The 18,015-nt window shown below is 41.9% G+C and overlaps 1 protein-coding gene across 1 annotated transcript in view; it reads right to left on the bottom strand.

Annotated features, from left to right (window-relative positions):
• Window positions 1-15,347, bottom strand: part of ANKMY1 (ankyrin repeat and MYND domain containing 1) — a 50,954-nt gene extending 35,607 nt beyond the window's left edge. The window contains exons 1-4 of the mRNA XM_089672358.1: window positions 14,978-15,347; window positions 12,447-12,593; window positions 11,020-11,480; window positions 6,094-6,310 (exon numbers count right to left, since the gene is read on the bottom strand). Of these exons, the coding sequence (XP_089528484.1) occupies window positions 6,094-6,310; window positions 11,020-11,480; window positions 12,447-12,593; window positions 14,978-15,331 (1,179 nt within the window). The 5' untranslated portion in view covers window positions 15,332-15,347. The remainder of the gene's footprint in view (window positions 1-6,093; window positions 6,311-11,019; window positions 11,481-12,446; window positions 12,594-14,977) is intronic.
• Window positions 15,348-18,015: the final 2,668 nt, after the last annotated feature.

The raw sequence follows: 18,015 nt of genomic DNA, 5'->3' as shown, positions 1-18,015 counted from the left end.
ATAGAAATCCTTTAGATGAGGTTTCTTTTTCTGAGTTGTGGGAACTCGCTTCAAATGGTAGAGTTTTGTTAAACGCACACAGCAACTCGCTTTCTTTTTTAAGGCCTTTTTAGCCCACTTTTATTTAAAGAAAATGTTCCATAAAGCTTCCCACGCAGGGGTATCCACCATCAAACACATGCAAATGAAAATTCAGCCTCCTGGCTTGTACACAGTTTTATGTCTGTCTCCTACAGACTCTTTCCAAAATATGGCTTTCGCACACAGCTGGCCACTAGCACACAGCTGGCCACTAGCACACAGCTAGTTTGGCTTCCACCTCTCCTTGGTGAAGCCCTCCTGACTCCAAGGCAGAGACCTCCTGTCTGCCAGGGTGGAGCCCTCCTGACTACTGTCTACTAGGATGGAGCCCAGAACCCTGGTCCTGACTTTAGAAGATTGCCCTGCACACCTGAGCAATCAGTATCCTGGCCATTCCCAAAACCTGGTCCCAGGATTGGAGATTTCATCCCTCCCAAATCGCTTTGAAATCTCCAGGCTCCAGATCCCAAAATGGACCTTACAAACAAATGATTAAAGTGAGAATCCACTTTCCTCTGTATTAAACACGTACCACAGAGCCCCTCAACCTGCCTTGTTGAGAATCCTGGGTGAAATAACCTTTCCACATCGTGACAGATCGCCCCACTTTCACAGAGTGTAAAGTGCAATGTTGGCTGCACTTAATATTGTAAATCACTTTGTAGCAAATTTCTTTAGTACTGGATCAAGTTTGAAGTGGATATGGGGATCCTCCCCGCTGTACCATTGTATTCTGACAGTGGGTATACTCCCCTGCAATCAGAATGCACAGATTAGTTCTGCAACCTGTTATACTAACAGGGTGGTTAACATAAGTCATTTGGTAGATCGACTTCTGTTTAACCAAAGCGACCGGATCGAAATTCATCTGGTCCCTGCTGAACTGGCCAAATCTCAATCCATGTATGACCAGTTTAAGTATATGAGAGTAATTAAGGTTTATGATTAAAGTACAACTAAAGGCAAAACTGTTTTTCAGTTTTGGATAGACTGGAGAAGGATTAGAACCCGTCAGTTTTTATTGCTGTCTGTGCCCCCAAAAGAGAGATTTACTCTCTCCATTTGTCATGTTTTCCATGATATTTGAAAGTGAAAGTAAAGAAAATCCCAAATTTTGGGTTGTCCCCAGAAAGTCCAATAGGGGACAATAGTTCTACTGACCAATGAGTCCCCAAGGGATTCCCCTAATTTTCAGGGACGTCCTCTCACTTACTGTTTAGGTTATGGGCGAGGAAGTTAAGGGAAATCTCCAATCTTCAAAATGGGACAAAAAATCTGGCAGGGGTTATAACCCTTCCTTGCACTATCCAACATGAAAAAAAAAGTTTTACCTATAGTTCTACTTTAAGTATTCACGTGTGAGACATGTCAAGGCTCCAGCTTAAACTGTTGTAAACCCTTTGATAGATACAAGCAATTTTTGGACCTTTCTTCAGTCATTTCACAAGAAGCAGCAAACAATCCCTTGAAGCTATTATTAAATGTTGGCATCTAATAGCTGTAGGATCACAAATTACTGATAGCAGATCTACACAATGCTTTCTGTTTTCTTCCTGCTGGGAAAATATGCCATGGCTCTATCACACAGTCATGTCTCATCAACAGAGAAGACAGAATCACTGACCCCCTTAGACATTTTCCCAGAGGAGTCACTCTGGGTGATGTAAGCAGAAGGGTTCTGGATTTTTGATGGACAGATCTATAAGTAAAATCACGCATACAGCTGGAGGATTTGAGCTATGTTATCTTTTTAAGAAAAGTCAGGTATTTGGCCAGTACTGGAAAATAACATACATATCCTGCAGGATGACATGCCGGTAAACACATTCAGCATACAGCCATAAAAATACAATATAAATGTGATCATCTATAGCTTACAAAACACATTTTACATGTCTGCTCATCTACAAACTTACTGGGGAGATTTACTAAAACTGGTGAAGTTGTGCATAGTAACCAATCACCTTCTAGGTTTTATTGTCAAAGCTTAATTGAACAAGCTGAAGTTAAAAGCTGACTGGTTACTATGCACAGCTCCATCAGTTTCAGTACATCTCCTCCATTGTGTCTGTTATGTGAGTAGTCAGTCAGGATCCAACTGTAATTTTTCTTATGAAGGTGAGAAAATGTGTCTCACTGACTTATAAGGGAAACAATTAATTTTATTTTATAGAATTACTATCACCAATGTACAAGAAAAATAACATCTGCATACTGATTTGTTGTTAGGTTCATGACTACGTTCCTTTGGTTTTCTCCAGCCTACATATGAAACCTATTGGTCTAGATTTATACAATAGCAGGCTAAAGGAAAATGAGGCAATTGCCTTCATAAACCAATAAGATTAGCATGATAATGTATGTAAACCCAAGAACAAAAATGTAATACCTTGCATCTTACCAGTTCATGGCCATACACTGTTTAAAAGATTTCTCCATCCACACAAATCAGGTGGATGGAAGAAACTCCCCTCTGCCAGGACACTGTATTCTGACAGCAGCATCAGCTGCACAAGCATTTTTGCGGGGACAGTTAGAAATTTGGCCAGTCCCTACTGAACCAAATTTTGATCCGTGAATGGACAGCTTTAGATGTGCAAGTTGAGTTAGTCTTATCTTTGTAGGCTTTTTCATTCTGTATTCTTATCTGGTGATTCTGACAGTAATGCACCCCTTGTCCTAGGGTGATGACTGTCACTGTACTATAGCTATGCATAATTAGTGCTGTCACCTTATGACAGAAAGTGTGTTGGGATTACAAGGCCATAATATAGCGGGGGGGGGAGTGTCTTTCTGTAGTCCTAACACACTTTATTTATTTATTTTTTTTAAGGTTTTTTTACCTAGATCTATTCATATCCAGTGAGCAATTCTTAACATATACACAGTCTAAATTCATATTATATATATACATACACTCAGTGGTGTATTTAGGTTTCGTGCTGCCCTAGGCAACACAAAAATCGCCCCCCCCCACAGAGAGACCCTGACACAGACCAACATCCCCCTCCCCCACAAAGAGAGCCTGACATTGACCAACAACACCCCTGCCCCCCACCTGAGAGAGCCTTCCACTACCATTGCCCCCTATACACTGGCAACCCACCCCTCCACCCCGGCGAGAGAGAAGACACTCACCTTCATAGCTCTGGACATCCCCGGGAACAAGAGTCAGGCTCTGCATACACCATCAAGCAGCCCGCAGCCTCTCTCAGATCCCACCTGGTCCCTATGCTGTGTGTGCCTCTTCTGCCATCCTTTCTTTTGGGGGCAGCGGCGCTGCACCCCTGAAAGTTGCTGTTGCCCTCCTGAAAAATGCCGCCCTAGGCAAATGCCTTGTTTGCCTTGTGGTAAATACGCCCCTGCATACATAATCATACATACACAATGTACATTAAGGATACTCAACAAGACACAGGGGTGGTATTTGCAGCAAGGAAAAAGTTTATTTTTCGGCTCAGAAAACAAAGACTTTGCGGTTGCAATGGAGCCAGCTTTACATATCCTGTGATTCAAGAATTGCCTGGGCCTGGCATATACAACAAAATTCCAGTAAAATAAAACTGCTTCATACTCTTGCCTGTCTCGCCTGACCTTAAGTTCACCATAAAGTTGCACAGATGAACAGACATGGAAGAAAAAAAACCCAGATGCCTTTCGCACATAAAGCGAAAGGATAAACTGTGAAACGTGTCATGGTTTCCTACCAATGTCGGTCCATGTAGGCAAGTACATGCATCCTGACAACAAACCCATGGTCAAGCAAGAGAAACAAGAGAACGAAGCAGTCCCATGTTCAATTCTGCTGGAATTCAGCTCGGAAAGGGTTATTTTTTAATAGCTATGACTGTGGAATGTTCTTCAGCATGGCTTTTTAGGACTGTTGTCACCAAATTCTCTATAATTTCTTACTGTAAGCACTAAAGCAGTGGATTCCAAACTGCAGCCCGGGGGCCAAATATGGCCCCTTTGCTTGCATTTATCTGGCCCTTGGGTCACTATTTCACCAACTGACACCAATGATGACGTGCCATTCCCCCCACTGACACAATCAATGGGGTACTATTCTACTATTCTATTCATTGATATCAACAATGGGACACTAATCCCCCTATTAAAATCAATGATGGGTCATTGATGCTGGGGCATTTTCTAATGCCACTGGCCACAGTTTGGCCCCCTCTAAAGCCCGAGAGACAGTAAACTGGCTCTTTGCTTAGAAAGTTTGAAGACCCCTGCACTGAGGCACAAAGGGATGTGGAAGCAGAAATGCTAAATCGTGTATGCTCTGGTGGAATATGCATTGGAATATATGAAAAATTAACACCAGCACTGGTGAGAACAGTAACTTGACTACAGAAGCAAAATCATACCCTAGTGGGTCAAATTTCACACTAGATGCTCTTTAAGGCAAAATGGACCATGGTTTTTACACATTGGCCACAAATGCACTAATGGGAAATTACTTTTACCTTCAGAAAACTTCAAGAGCACCAAAGGAACCCCATAAAAACATAGAATGCCCTAATCCATAAGCTTCAATATTTTCTTGGAGTGTTGAGGGACAGCCTAACACCTCTTAACACCCCTACCTATTGGCCAATGATGCCACTAGATTTAGAAATGTATCAATAGATAATTTACGAAAGGAGGGAAGGGACATTCAACACTACTAAATGGCGATAACGTTTGTCGATTTGAGTGGCCCAGGTTTTGGGTGTACCTAGAGGTGCCTGCAAGCTATGCTTACTAGGCTTACACACTTTTTAATAACATTGATTGAGATAAGATTGCAGTGTGCACAGTACAGAGAACAGTACTGTGTTTTGGAAGGGTCAACAAGTATTTTTTCATACTTATCAAACAGATATAATCAAACTCTTTCAATGCTATATTTAACAGACAAAAAAAAGGCAGCAAACAAAAGATGATATTTATCTATTCTGTTCTGGAAAAGTAATTGTTGAAATCTATTTGGTGCTATGAGCAGCACAAGCATTTTAACCCCTTGGCGTCAGCGCCTCCTGGCCCTTTAAGGGTTCCAGAAGTCGGGAGGCGGGGCGGGGTTTTAGGGTCATGTGACCACTGTGATTCGCTGTTACGGCGGTCACATGATCGTGAAAGGTCCAGATCGAAAGAGAAGATCGGCACCTTTCTGTGAGTACCAAACGTGTGTGCTGGGAGCGTGCAGGGTGCGCGCTCTCAGCACATATGTTTTTTTTAATAAAACACAAATGTGCGGCCGTTCAGCGTTTAGGCCCAGACGCCGGGAGGCCGCACATTTGCGTTCGGCTGGAGCAAAGAGGTTAATATACACAGATCTGCATAAATCAGCTTCAGTATTACTTGCTATGTGTTATTTATTTATTTTTTTTTATAATATTCCTTTTCTACTTTCTAAAAATGTATCATGAAATTGAGAGTCAATGAGAAAATGCACACATCCCTTTTCTTTAAAGTGTTACTAAAGCCACAACAGTAAAATCAGTCTGTATATGCAGTAAAGCATGCTTGTTATATTCACTGTGAAACCTAAGGGGTTAATCCTCTGCATTGTGTAAAAAGGCTATTTGGTCCTTTCTTCTTTGCCCCTCCTCCTGTTGAAATGACCAGCTGATACAGACTGAATCTGTAGTCACATGCACATACTCAGTTTGGTGAGTATTGCTAGAGGTTTTTTTTTTTTTCTTGGAAGAGTGCGTGGGATCAGCACAGGGCCAATCAGCACTGTCCAGATAGATGGTCAGGACTTTCACATCCTCCTAGAGCAGAAAGAAAACTCTTCTACAAGCTTTCTACAAGCTTTAACCAGTGCTCTGCTGAAGTCACAAGACTGCTCTAACTGCTGATGAGAAAAGGTATTTAGCAGTTAATATTTACTAAAATAATTGCATTTCCATGTTCTGTGTACTGTGGGAGACCAGATATAGTGATTGCAGGGTCCTGGATTTAGTAAAACTTTAAGGATGATATGCAAGCAGGGGTCATAAGTGAATGCACTCCTTTACATACCGCTGCAGCCTGCAGAGCAGTCAGTCCACACTTGTCGGACACATCCACATGGGCCAGATCATGTCTCAGAATTGTAGAAATGGTATCATAATCTCCTAGTCCAGCTGCCACTATCAGCTGCTCTGCCATGCGCTCACGAGGACCTTTTGGGCCAAACTTACATCTGTCTCCATTCATAATAGAAATAATTCCCCATTTCAAGTGCTCTGGGTTATGTCTGTAAAAAAAATGACCATCGAAAAGTGACCATTTGCAAGACTGGATCATAGTATTTAGAAATGTCTGTTCACTGACTTTATTCTACCCCATCATTAAAAAAAAAAAACAAAACAGTTATTTACATCTTCAATAAACACAGGATTAAAAAAATGTTTTAATGATCTATATCAGGGGTAACTAAACTTTCCAAACATAGGGCCAGTTTACTGTCCTTTAGGCTTTAGAGGGGCCGGACTGTGCCCAGCAGGAGTAGAAAATGTCCTGTTGTCAGTGGCAGTAAACAATGCCCCATTTTTGGTATTAGTTGGAGGAATAGTGCCCCAGCATTGGTGTCAGTGGGAGGAACAGTGCCTCATCATTGGTGTCAGTGGCAGGGATTATACCCCATCATTGGAGTCAGTGGGAGGAACAGTGCCCCATCTATGGTGTCAGTGGCAGGGATTATACCCCATTGTTGATGTCAGTGGGAGGAATAGTACTCCATCGTTGGTGTCAATGAATGAAATAGTGCATGGAAAATGCCCCATCATTGGTGTCAGTGGCAAAAATTATGCCTTATTGTTGGTGTCATTTTATCGTTGATGTCAGTGGCAGTAATTATGGCCAATTGTTGGTGTCGGTGGGTGGAATAATTCCTCATAATTCCTCATATAAGTGGGAGAAATAGTGCTCCAAAGGATGAACAGAAGCAAGCAAAGGGCCACATCCGGCCGCCAGGCCGCAGTTTGGAGACCACTGATCTATATGAATGAATAACAACACAAATTTTTGTGAGCCCTTTATGCAACTCATGTTGTTTGAAAGGGTCAGTTCAACAAAACGATATAAAACTTTAGGAAGATATTAGAGAAGTGTAGCACCAGACAATTTATTTTTGGACACTATTGGAAATCTGAATGCCTGGGTCTGCACACTTGAATTTTTTATCTATTCATAATATGGACAGTGTCAACAGAGATGCTAGAATGTGGTGAGGTGGGAGAGAACACCAAAAACTTGGACAAGAATAGAGCCAGGAATTATGACAAGGAGATTTTGCTGCAACAGTTTCTAAGATAAACATTGTATAAGATAGTAAGCTACACAAACATATCACCAAATTCTATATCAGTTCCATATAAAATCCTGTGTTTGTTGTTCTATTCTTCATATTTCAAGCTAAGGTTTAACTTGTTAATATTTTGCCTTCCCTGGTCCCCCAGCACGGTGGGACTGTCACCCCTATGTGTAGGATCAGATGGTGGGGCAGTAAGGCAACATAAGAAAGAGAAAAAGGAAAGGCCTCAGGCACTCATAAAATGCAGTTTTGGCAGGTGAGGGTCAGTTGGCTGAAGGTGAACAAAGTCATTGCATGTGGGCAACAGGAACGGCTCGAAGAGCGAAGTTCCTTTTGTTTCTTTGCAAAGTAGAAGCAGCAGCAGCAGGGAGATAGATGTTTCTTCAAAGCTGTATGGCATAAAAGAAAGCAGAACACACATGCACGCAATACTTTACCCAGCAAATAGCATAGGACTTCCTCCCACAGCATCAACCTCTACCACAGTGGAAACTGGGGGAGAAAGGGGAATTTCAATGGCATCCAGCTCCTAATGCCTGGTCTGACTAGAACATTGAAAAAGGGAGTCTTCATAGACTAGGCAAGCACTCAGGCCCTGGACCTAGATTGACCTGAAAGGCACCTTACATGACACCCAGTGCTTGAAGGTCAATTCCAGATTATCATTGCAATGTACAGTACAGTGGGGTTCAAAAGCCATGCTGAGGTTGAACTTGCAGGATAGCTGCAATCAGAGATCCCAGCTCTAATAGGAGTGTAGAAAAGTCTTTATTGATAAATTATGAAGAGTAAGAAAAAATGGTGCTATAAAAAAGGTTTTGACACAACAGAGCTGAAGAAAAGACATCTACTGTATGTTCCCTTGTCACTGGCAAAATCTACCCATAGGCAGCAGTATAACTAGAAGGTGAAAGACTTCCTTTGACCTTCAGTGGACACAAAGGAGAATGTAAAATGTATATATAATAAAAATCCACTTCAGAAGCCTTAATATTCTACAGATATACTATGTCCTCAGCCCAAATGGATGTCAGTTGCTGGCTCCTACTTTGCTTGTCTCCACCTCAGGAATTAACATAAACATAAGGAAGGAGAGTCAGACTCCAAGCCTTTAGCGTCTATACCAGGGGTGGGCAAACTTTTTGACTTGAGGGCCGCAATCGGTTCATATATTGGACCCGGGGGCCGGACCAAGAGTAGATGAATGATGTGTATGTGTCATCCATAGTAAGTATAGTAATATTCCCCCATAGTAAGCATAGTAATTAATCCCCCATATAGTAATTCATCCCCCATAGTAATTCATCCCCCATATAGTAATTCATCCCCCATAGTAATTCATCCCCCATAGTAATTCATCCCCCATATAGTAATTCGTCCCCCATATAGTAATTCATCCCCCACAGTAATTCATCCCCCATAGTAATTCATCCCCCATATAGTAATTCATCCCCCATAGTAATTCATCCCCCATAGTAATTCATCCCCCATAGTAACTCATCCCGCATAATAATTCATCCCCCATATAGTAATTCATCCCCCATAGTAATTCATCCCCCATATAGTAATTCATCCCCCATAGTAATTCATCCCCCATAGTAATTCATCCCCCCTATAGTAATTCATCCCCCATATTAATTCATCCCCCATATTAAGTCCCCAAGTCCCCCCTGTGTCAATTCACTTACCTTTGCTCCGTGCGTTCCTTTCGCCGTGTTCCCGCGCCGTTCCGGTGTAGCATGAAAATCTGTCTCCTATGAGGATCTGTCCCCCTCGACGTATCTGCGCATTTGCCAGTTTCATTAGCAGCCGATCGGCGATCTCCGGCACATGCGCAGATACGTCGAGGGGGACAGATCCTCATAGGAGACAGATTTTCATGCTACACCGGTCTTCAGGGCGGGCAGTGAGAGGAGCCTAGCGGGAGCCTAGCTCCGCGGGCCGGATTAAAAGGTCCGCCGGGCCGCATACGGCCCGCGGGCCGTAGTTTGCCCATTGCTGGTCTATACAGTAGACTTTATTGCTGCACCTGATTCTAGACCCGCTAGCTGAACAAAGAAAAAATTACAAAGTATGGCCTGCCTAATAGCATCAGATTTATCACCTATCGTAAATGGTTTAGCTGGAATATAGAGAATGCACATTCTTGGCCAACTATCCCTATCTGTAGAATCAAAACTACATTGAGTTTCATAACTCCTGAGATGATAACAGTAAAGCCAGAATAAGAACATGTTTACCTGTATCAATTAATTAGCAGCAATTTAAGTTGGAGGTGGGATGGACACATTACATCTCCGAGGTGAAAGAGGCATCTGATTGTCATCTTATTTCTATTTGTTCAATCAATACTTTCATGCTGGACAATATTATACAAGTTACCAGAATGTAACCTGTAGATATTGCAAGATAATAATACACATATACAACTGTATCTGAGGGGGTGGCAGTTACATAGTCATAAACATTATGACATCCCATAGGCCACATCTCAGACCTATTGATTGGTCAGGTAATTTCTGTCAACACCATCCTCGGACTCCAAGCCTTTAGCTTCTATACAGTAGACTTTATTGCCGCATCTGATCTTGGACCCGCTGGTTGAACAAAAAAAAAAATTACAATGTATGGCCTGCCTAATAGTATCAGATTTATTTTTACCTATTGCAAATAGTTTAGCTGGAATAGCTGGCTACCCATCAGGTTTCGGATAGACTTTAATATCCTCTTGCTCACCTATAAACCTATAAGGCTCTCCATGGCTTGGTATCCCATTATCTGTCTGAACTTTTATCTACTTACCCCCCCCCCCCCTTAACCCACACTCTTCTGTGTATCCCCCCTACTAACCTACACTCGATGGGAGACAGAACTGTCTTCTGCTATGCTCCAAAACTCTGGGAAACACTTCCAAGGAACATCAGAGAGTCATCTTCTCTAAACTCACTCAAATCTAAAAACTTTTTTCTTACTGCATTAGCAGTCTGGAGCTCTCCTTTAACCATTAGAGAACAACAGCCAAGATTTATTTTATGAGAGCCACACTGATTCATCTTGCTCAGTGACTGGATATTGCTGAACTCACAGAACTAATACTTTAAGTATTTTCACTCTCAAACCCTTTTTGTTTTCTGTCTCTTTTCCTTTGTAATACAATTTTTCTATGAATATTTTATTTGCACCGTTTTACCTTTTCTATTATTAAACAATGTTCTTAAAAGAGTTAACATCTTTTCTAATGCACTAAGCTAGAACCTAAAGATTTCCTGTCTCTTTTAAGCATGCTACTATACTGAAAATTTCTGGAATATTCCTGTCTGTGGTGACAGTGTGTATTACAGGCATTTGTTAAACTTCATAATTGTTGTTGTGAATGTTTGATAAGCCAATAAGCTATCTGGTGGCAGTGATTTGGGGTACAAAGTATTAACTGTGTAGTAAGAATCACTCTCTACTGGCACTTAAGACTGTGGTCCCATGAGCTGGAAAATCTTTGTGCAGGGTGAGGCTGAGAACGTCCTTGTCACATATCAGTGACAGCGCAGTATGAGTTTGAACAGGCAGTTGTTGCAAGGTTGGCTGTAATCTATAAATGTGCATAAGAGTCTTCCCTCTCTTTCTTCGTGATATACACTGCATTTTTTACTAACCTGTGTTTATTAACATGCAGATAAATCTTCCTCATTCCACTGTTAGGCTGTATATTATCAAAGGAAACATGATTCTGGATCTCTTGCTGGTCTTTGTCCCTGTAAAAGTGCTGATTAAATTCTAGATGCTCAGTAGGAGTGATAGGGAGGTGGTCAGTATCAGAGGAGTAAGAATAGATCTTCTCAGGAAGGGTGAATCTGTCCTCCAGCAGTAGGAACTTATATCTGAACAAAAAGGGGTCCTCCTTCTTTCCCTCCTCTGTAACAGAATCTTCACTAACAAATCTTTTATTTGTCTTCTGAGGCTGACAAAACTGTGGATAAGAAAGGATGGAGATAGAGCCAGGTACCACAGTGCACAATCTGAACAAGTGCGGTCCCTTCCAGATGCCAACATCCTGGCACTCATCACTGTACATTTCAAAGCCAGGTCCATAGCGCACATCCGACTTGTACAGCCCCTGAGGACAGGAAGAAATCAAGAGGTTACAGAGACGATTTGAATGCTGACATAAGAGGAACACACTTCACAGAAACACTGGGACAGTGGAAGGCAAATCTGAATTTTCTTTATTGTCATCTGTATGCTTTATTAGTAGGCATTGGTGTGTCTGTCATCCTGACACATTGTCCAACTATCTGTCTATCTATGTAAAATAAAATACACACAGTTCTGTATAGTTCAGTGATGTAATACATACAGTATTCTAAAGAATACTCAAAAACCTTAGTTTAATGGCTGGATCAAAAACATAAGAAAGGTGCAACATCCCTAATAATAATAATGCAAAAAATGTATGTTGAATGAGATTTAATAGGCACCGAGTACAGCACACAAATATAAAAATTATGTTTCATTATTTATAAAAGGTTAACAGATCTGATACAGCATAAATGTAATAAAACAGACCACCATAGAACACTGTCATGTTCATGCACAAACATCCCATGAAATGGCTATTCTAATGCCTGCATAATGACACTGCCGCGTTTCAACTTCAGCAGAGCCTTCTTCAGGGAATAAATAGCATGATGACCACTATAAAATAAATACATATCAAGAATATAATCCAACAGATCAATTATATTCTTGATATGCATTTATATTTTAGTGGTCATCTTGCACTTTAACCCGAGGAAGACTCTGATGGAGTTGAAACATATTGGGATCTTTATGCATGCACTACAATAGCCATTTCATAGTATGTTTATGTATGAACATGATAGCGTTCTATGCTAATATTGATCTTTTCTTTGGTGGTCTATTTTTATTACATTTATGCTGTATTACAGATCTGTTAACTTTTCTAACTTTTGAATAAATAAACATACATAATTTTTTTATTTCTGTGTCATATTTGGTGCCTATAAAATCCCATCCAATGTACATTTTTTTACATTATTCTAAACAATAACGACACATTTACCCGGAAACTTTTGCCATCAGGAAATGTCATGGTCCCATAGCCTTCTTTACGGCTGAGGTAAAAGAAGCCAGTGAATTTGGAGCCATCAGGCCAGTAGTACATCCCCTTGCCATGGTGATGATCTTTGTAAAATTCACCAATATAACTCTGAAATAAACAAAATAAATACATTATGCAATTTCAATTCTTGTAATAGTAGACAATCAGCAAGCAATAACTCAAGCTTAAGCTTCATTTTTTAAATGTGTTAAATCTAGCTTTGGATCAGCTGCAATGGTTACTCACACTATAAAAACCCAACAGATATATTACTACGTCCCAAAACCGATGTTTCAGTTCTCGGCAAGTATGGGTGCCTAAGTCACAGCTGACTTCTTATATCTCATGGAGACATCAGTAACAAGATTCACTTATAGTGTTTTGAGATAAGTGTAAAGGCTATATTCCTTTGTAAGTAAAATATGTAACGAAAACTGCAAACCGAAGCAATATATACATTGTAAGAAAGGATGTATGCAGACAAGAGAGGAATTACAGCAGGGAAACCTGTAGTGGATGAAATACTAGGGCTGTCATTGCTGACTTCCTTCTAAGAATACTAGTTACTTGGCTGTTACTGGCTTTCGTACTATCTGCAGGGCCGATGCTACCACTAGGCAAATTAGGAAGCAGCCATGGCCAGGGCTGCCGATAAGACAGTACAGCTGGCCCTGCAGTAACATTGACTATATTTTCCCTGAACCTCATCAGTTCATCAGAGGGGCCCAGGAGGCAAGGAGCACAGAGGGACTCTTTTTTTAATTTTGAGTGCAGACAGCTAAAGCAGTGCTGTGTTTTGCAATGCTGGTCAGTGGTGGCCAGCCACGGCTGCTCGCAGCCTTTCACTGGCAGAGTGATTCTTTCACTGGCGGAATTATCCTTCCTCCACTGAGGAGGGCAGAAGGCAAGGCTGTAGCCTGATGGCAGAAGGCGATTCAACAGAGAAGTTGCCGAGGGCACAGGCAGCAATGGGAACCCAGTGCACAGGCAAGCTCACAATTTCTGTTTTCTGAGGCACAGAGATACAGCCGTATGCTGAATACAGACAGACATTCAGCACCTTCTGTAATGTGTGACCATCATCATGATAATGATGACAAGCACATTGAGATGCTTCCTGTTAGTTATTTACACTTGTGTTTGAGGGACATTAAAAATGTGCAGCTGAGCCACACTTTTACTGTCCCCAAACCACTCCCCATTATGCTGCAAAGGCACTGCCACCATAGTATGGCAATAGTGACTGAGTGTTGTGTAAAACCCCTGCTGCTATACTACGGTGGCAGTGCCTTTACAGCATAATATGAAAGTGGTTAGTGGATGGTCAAAATGTGGCTCAGCCACACATTACTAAATGCCTCTCAAGCACAAGTGTAAAAATTACCTAACAGGAAACATCTCATTGAATGTGTGTAAATCTGACAGGCTGACTGTCAGGTGGAAATTATTCAACAGCTATGCAGCCTTCAGATCGCTTCCGCATCCCCCACACCTCCCCAAACAGGATTGGATGATATTAGCTGGAGACAAAGCCGTCTCCTGCAAACTTCAGCCAATCTGTGGCAAAGAGGTATCGAGCCAATGAGGTGCCACGCAACATCACTTCCTCCCAGCTCCCCAGTCAGCCTCCGCACAGAGCTAACTTTGGCAAGGATTAGCTCCACGTGGACTTTCGTTTTGAAATTTTTTTTTTTGGAAGGGGGGGGGGTGCAAGTAGCTGATCTTGCCTAGAGCTCAAAATAGTCTAGCACCAGCCCTGACTATCTGAGTCACTTACCTGGAATAATCAACCTTCAAATGTAGATTACAAAGTCATTGTGACATTAGAACTGAGTTTCCAAACAATGCCATAAAATGGAATAAGGCCATTGAATCAGCCAGTCGACTAGTGTTCTCACACAGAGAGGTTAGCAATGACACTGTTCATACTCTGTTAGTACAGGTTTCTTTTAATTGCTTTGGAAAGCAGTACATAGCAACAGCAGTTGGGTAGAGTTGGGGTATCTAGTGGAAAGATTTTGCCACTCGAGTCCCTGAGAGCATGTAACTGAGGCTGATAGCAATCACAAAAAAGATTAACATTCAGCTTTGAGTATGGTAGATCTTTAATAACACTTAGGATGACCATAAAGGTTACAGTGTGATTTTAGCTTGAAACCGCCGCTTGCCCTTACCGATCCTAGTATGGATGTACACATGTGAAAGCCTCAGTCAATGTCACTCCTCCAGCCAAGAGAGGCACAACAAGTACTTATGGCCTTATCGTTACAGTGTGATTATACAATCTCCATTAGATCTAACAACGATTATGTAATTGAAGGGTCTGTCTGATTGAATTGTTCAGGTAGGCCCTCACATTACATGGTCATTGGCAAATTAAAAGGAATTGCATCAACAGATTGTAATTTGTACAGCCAGCTTCACACACCACATTTTCTAAGGACTCAGGATTTTCAATTATCCCATATTTTCATATGACAGCAGTCACACACCTCTCCATTGGCCCATCTGAATTCCCCAACTCCCAGCTTCATGTTCATAGTAATATTTCCTCTGTAGCTAGAGCCATCAGACCATTGCTGAAGTTCCACATCTTCCTCTGCATGCCACTGCAGTGCTAGCTCCTCCTGGTCTGGCCGAGGATCCAGGCTTACTACGTCTTTTCCATCTAGAACTTCTGATCTGTTCTTTATTTCTGAGTCCTCCTCATGTATCTCTTGGTCTAATTCATTTGGAAAACAGTGCCTGCATATATTTTCCTGTTGTTCACTGTCCACATCTGATTCTTCAAGTCCTTTGTGTAGACTTGACTCATTTGTTGATACCAGCGTGTCGGGATCAGACATGTCGTTTTCTTTTTACAGACCTGTGGGTGACACAGTTTGGCCAAATCAGAACGTTGGTGAGGAAGGAAGACATTTTATTATTGTAGATTAGATCCATCAAATCCAAACTGCCAACATAGTACAAATATGGATTGTTACTCTATCAACAGGAATTCAATTGGTTCAATGTTCCATCGTGAACTGCTAGTTAGTGGTTCTACATATGAGATAAAGTTAGAGCAACAAGCACATTATAACAATCCTCACTGACATGTTTCAGCTGACCTCTGCTATAAAGTAAACCCATACCTTGCCCACTCAGGTCAAAGTAGTAAGTTTGCTGCATAATAGGCATGGTAAGGATTTCCTTACCTTCCACATTCCTCCTCTTCTGCCCCATAAGCAGGCTTGGCTTCCTGCTGATTCTATCTTACGTATACGATCTGTCTAAGTGAACACTGTTCATTCTCTACAGTCTCCAATCATGACAAACACCCACAGTAACCATGGGATCATTGCCTAGCGTCCATCTTTGTTGCCTGAAGTGTGAGAAAAAGAAGCATAACAAGATGCCAATCAGACCATGTGCTGACAAGAAGCATGCTGATAGGAGGAGAGAGCAGAGCGACAGAGAGATAGGTTCATCACTGTGCTGCTTCTCCTTTCAATGTCCAATCGCAGGCTTGCGTGAGTCTAAGATAACCTGTGATCATAGGAACTGGGTTGAATGATGATGGACATCAGACTGAAAACATCTTGAAGTATAAAAAAGTACTGTGGGGAAAATCTCTGGATTCAAGGTAAATATTGCAGCAAGTGTTGGGATTAGAACACCTGTCAGGTTTTTATTATTGTCTGTGTCCCTGTTATGGAAATTCAACCTCTCTATTTGTCTTGTTTACTGTTATGACTGAGAGTGGAAGCAAATTTTAAAATTTGGGTTGTCAGCAGAGCAGGAAGAAAAGGAAAATCTAGAACATTAGTTCTGGTGACAACCAGGAATTCCCTCTCTTTGGAGGGTTTCCTCTCACTTCCTTGGAATGCAGATAGTTGACTTATTTCAGAGGTGGCTAAATGCTGCCTCTGGACTTAGCAACATGCTGGGCTATGGCCATATACTGTACAAACTGTCCAATTAGCTGCAGCCAGTTTGTCTGTGGTCAAAACTTAGCAAAAACACTGGCCCATGATACCGGCTACATCTAGCGCCAGTCAGAGGCTCTATTTGCATTTAACCACTCAGATGAGTGGTTACATGCAAACAATGGCAACACCAGGTATTGATTTGTACAGAATTTGCTGCATTCCGAGATGGCTAAGCAATGCCTTTGGACTCAGCAACACCCTGGGCTATGGCTACATATAAATTGGCTGATTGGCTGTAGCTAGTTTGTCTGTGGCCAAAACATCCAGCCTGGACACTGGCTGCATCTAGGGTCGGTCAGAGGCTCTATTTGCTATTTAACTGCTTAGATGAGCAGTCATATGCAAACAGTGATAATGCCAGTTATTGATTTGTACAGAGTACACATCTAAGAGCCGCAGCTGTTTGCACAGTGTGCAGGCAGTATTTACAGCCACTAGCAGGAATCTGATTCTTGCTGACAGATGTCCCTGGCTGCTGATATTCAACCATGGCACCGTAGCCTTACTCTTGCATTGAGGCTTACCCCCTTCCCCTGCACCTCAATGGTTAAAAGAGAAGTGAGGGATTTCAAAATAATAATCATTCATACTCACCTGGGTGGATGCAGCACCAATCCGATGCTGCAGCTGTCCCCCGCCACCTCAATTCTGAGAACTGGGTGATGAAAGACCATTGATGGTCCAGTTCTCAGGTCTGTTCTGTCAGTGGCCACTCTATGCTCTTCCCCTCCAGCATTCATTGGAGAACCAGCCAGGAAAGGGGGTGGCTGGCTCAGGATCCCAGAAGCACAGTGAGAGGCTGAGCCAGCTGCCAGTAAGGTATGTGGGTGGATCCTGACATTATTGTTGGGATTCCTGCAGAGCCTCCACCTGTGAGAAGCCCAGCAGGGGTTCCTGTGATTAGCTGTGGGAGACAGTGCCATTGAAAACAATGGGAGACTGCCAATTCTCGCACCTAATCACAGCCATTAGCATGTAAATCTCTCATGCAGCAAACACAAGTGAGTGATTGGCCATGGAAGCATGCAGTCTGTGTCCAGGGCCGATCACTTGCATGAAATCACTGCTTGAGAGATTACATGTTAGGCTCCATGCACACGGGGCGTTTTAATAACACTGGTAATGTTAGCCGTGTAAAGTCACGTTAAAAACATGAGTTTTTCAGCGTTTTTTAGCACTTTTGTATTAGCGTTTAGCCGCTTTATTTTTTAAGGGGTTTTTTTTACCAAAAAAAAAAATTTTTAGTTGGTCAAAAAAACCTCAAAAAAATGTACCACGTTTTACCATGTTTTTCAGCGTTGGAGCGTTTTTACAGCTAAAAAACTCCTTTAGAAACCCACTAGTCCTGGGGTTTTTTTCCAGCCAAAAAATGCCCCTGCCAAAAAACAGTCTGTGTGCATGGACACATAGGATAACATGCTGGGGAGTTGACTGGCTGCAGAAAAAAAACCGTCAAAAGCCAAAAACAGCAGCTGTAAAAACGTCCAGTGTGCATGAGGACTAAGTCGGCAACCTGTCATTGTTTTCAATGGTGCTGACTCCCATAGCCAATTGTGGGA

The sequence above is a fragment of the Staurois parvus genome, unplaced genomic scaffold (genome assembly GCF_062004578.1).
Source record: "Staurois parvus isolate SC_StPar_1 unplaced genomic scaffold, SC_StPar_1.0 ptg000126l, whole genome shotgun sequence".
In the NCBI taxonomy this organism is placed as follows: Eukaryota; Metazoa; Chordata; class Amphibia; order Anura; family Ranidae; genus Staurois; species Staurois parvus.
The sequence above is the reverse complement of the archived record's forward strand: the minus strand, read 5'-3'. Positions and strand labels throughout refer to the sequence as shown.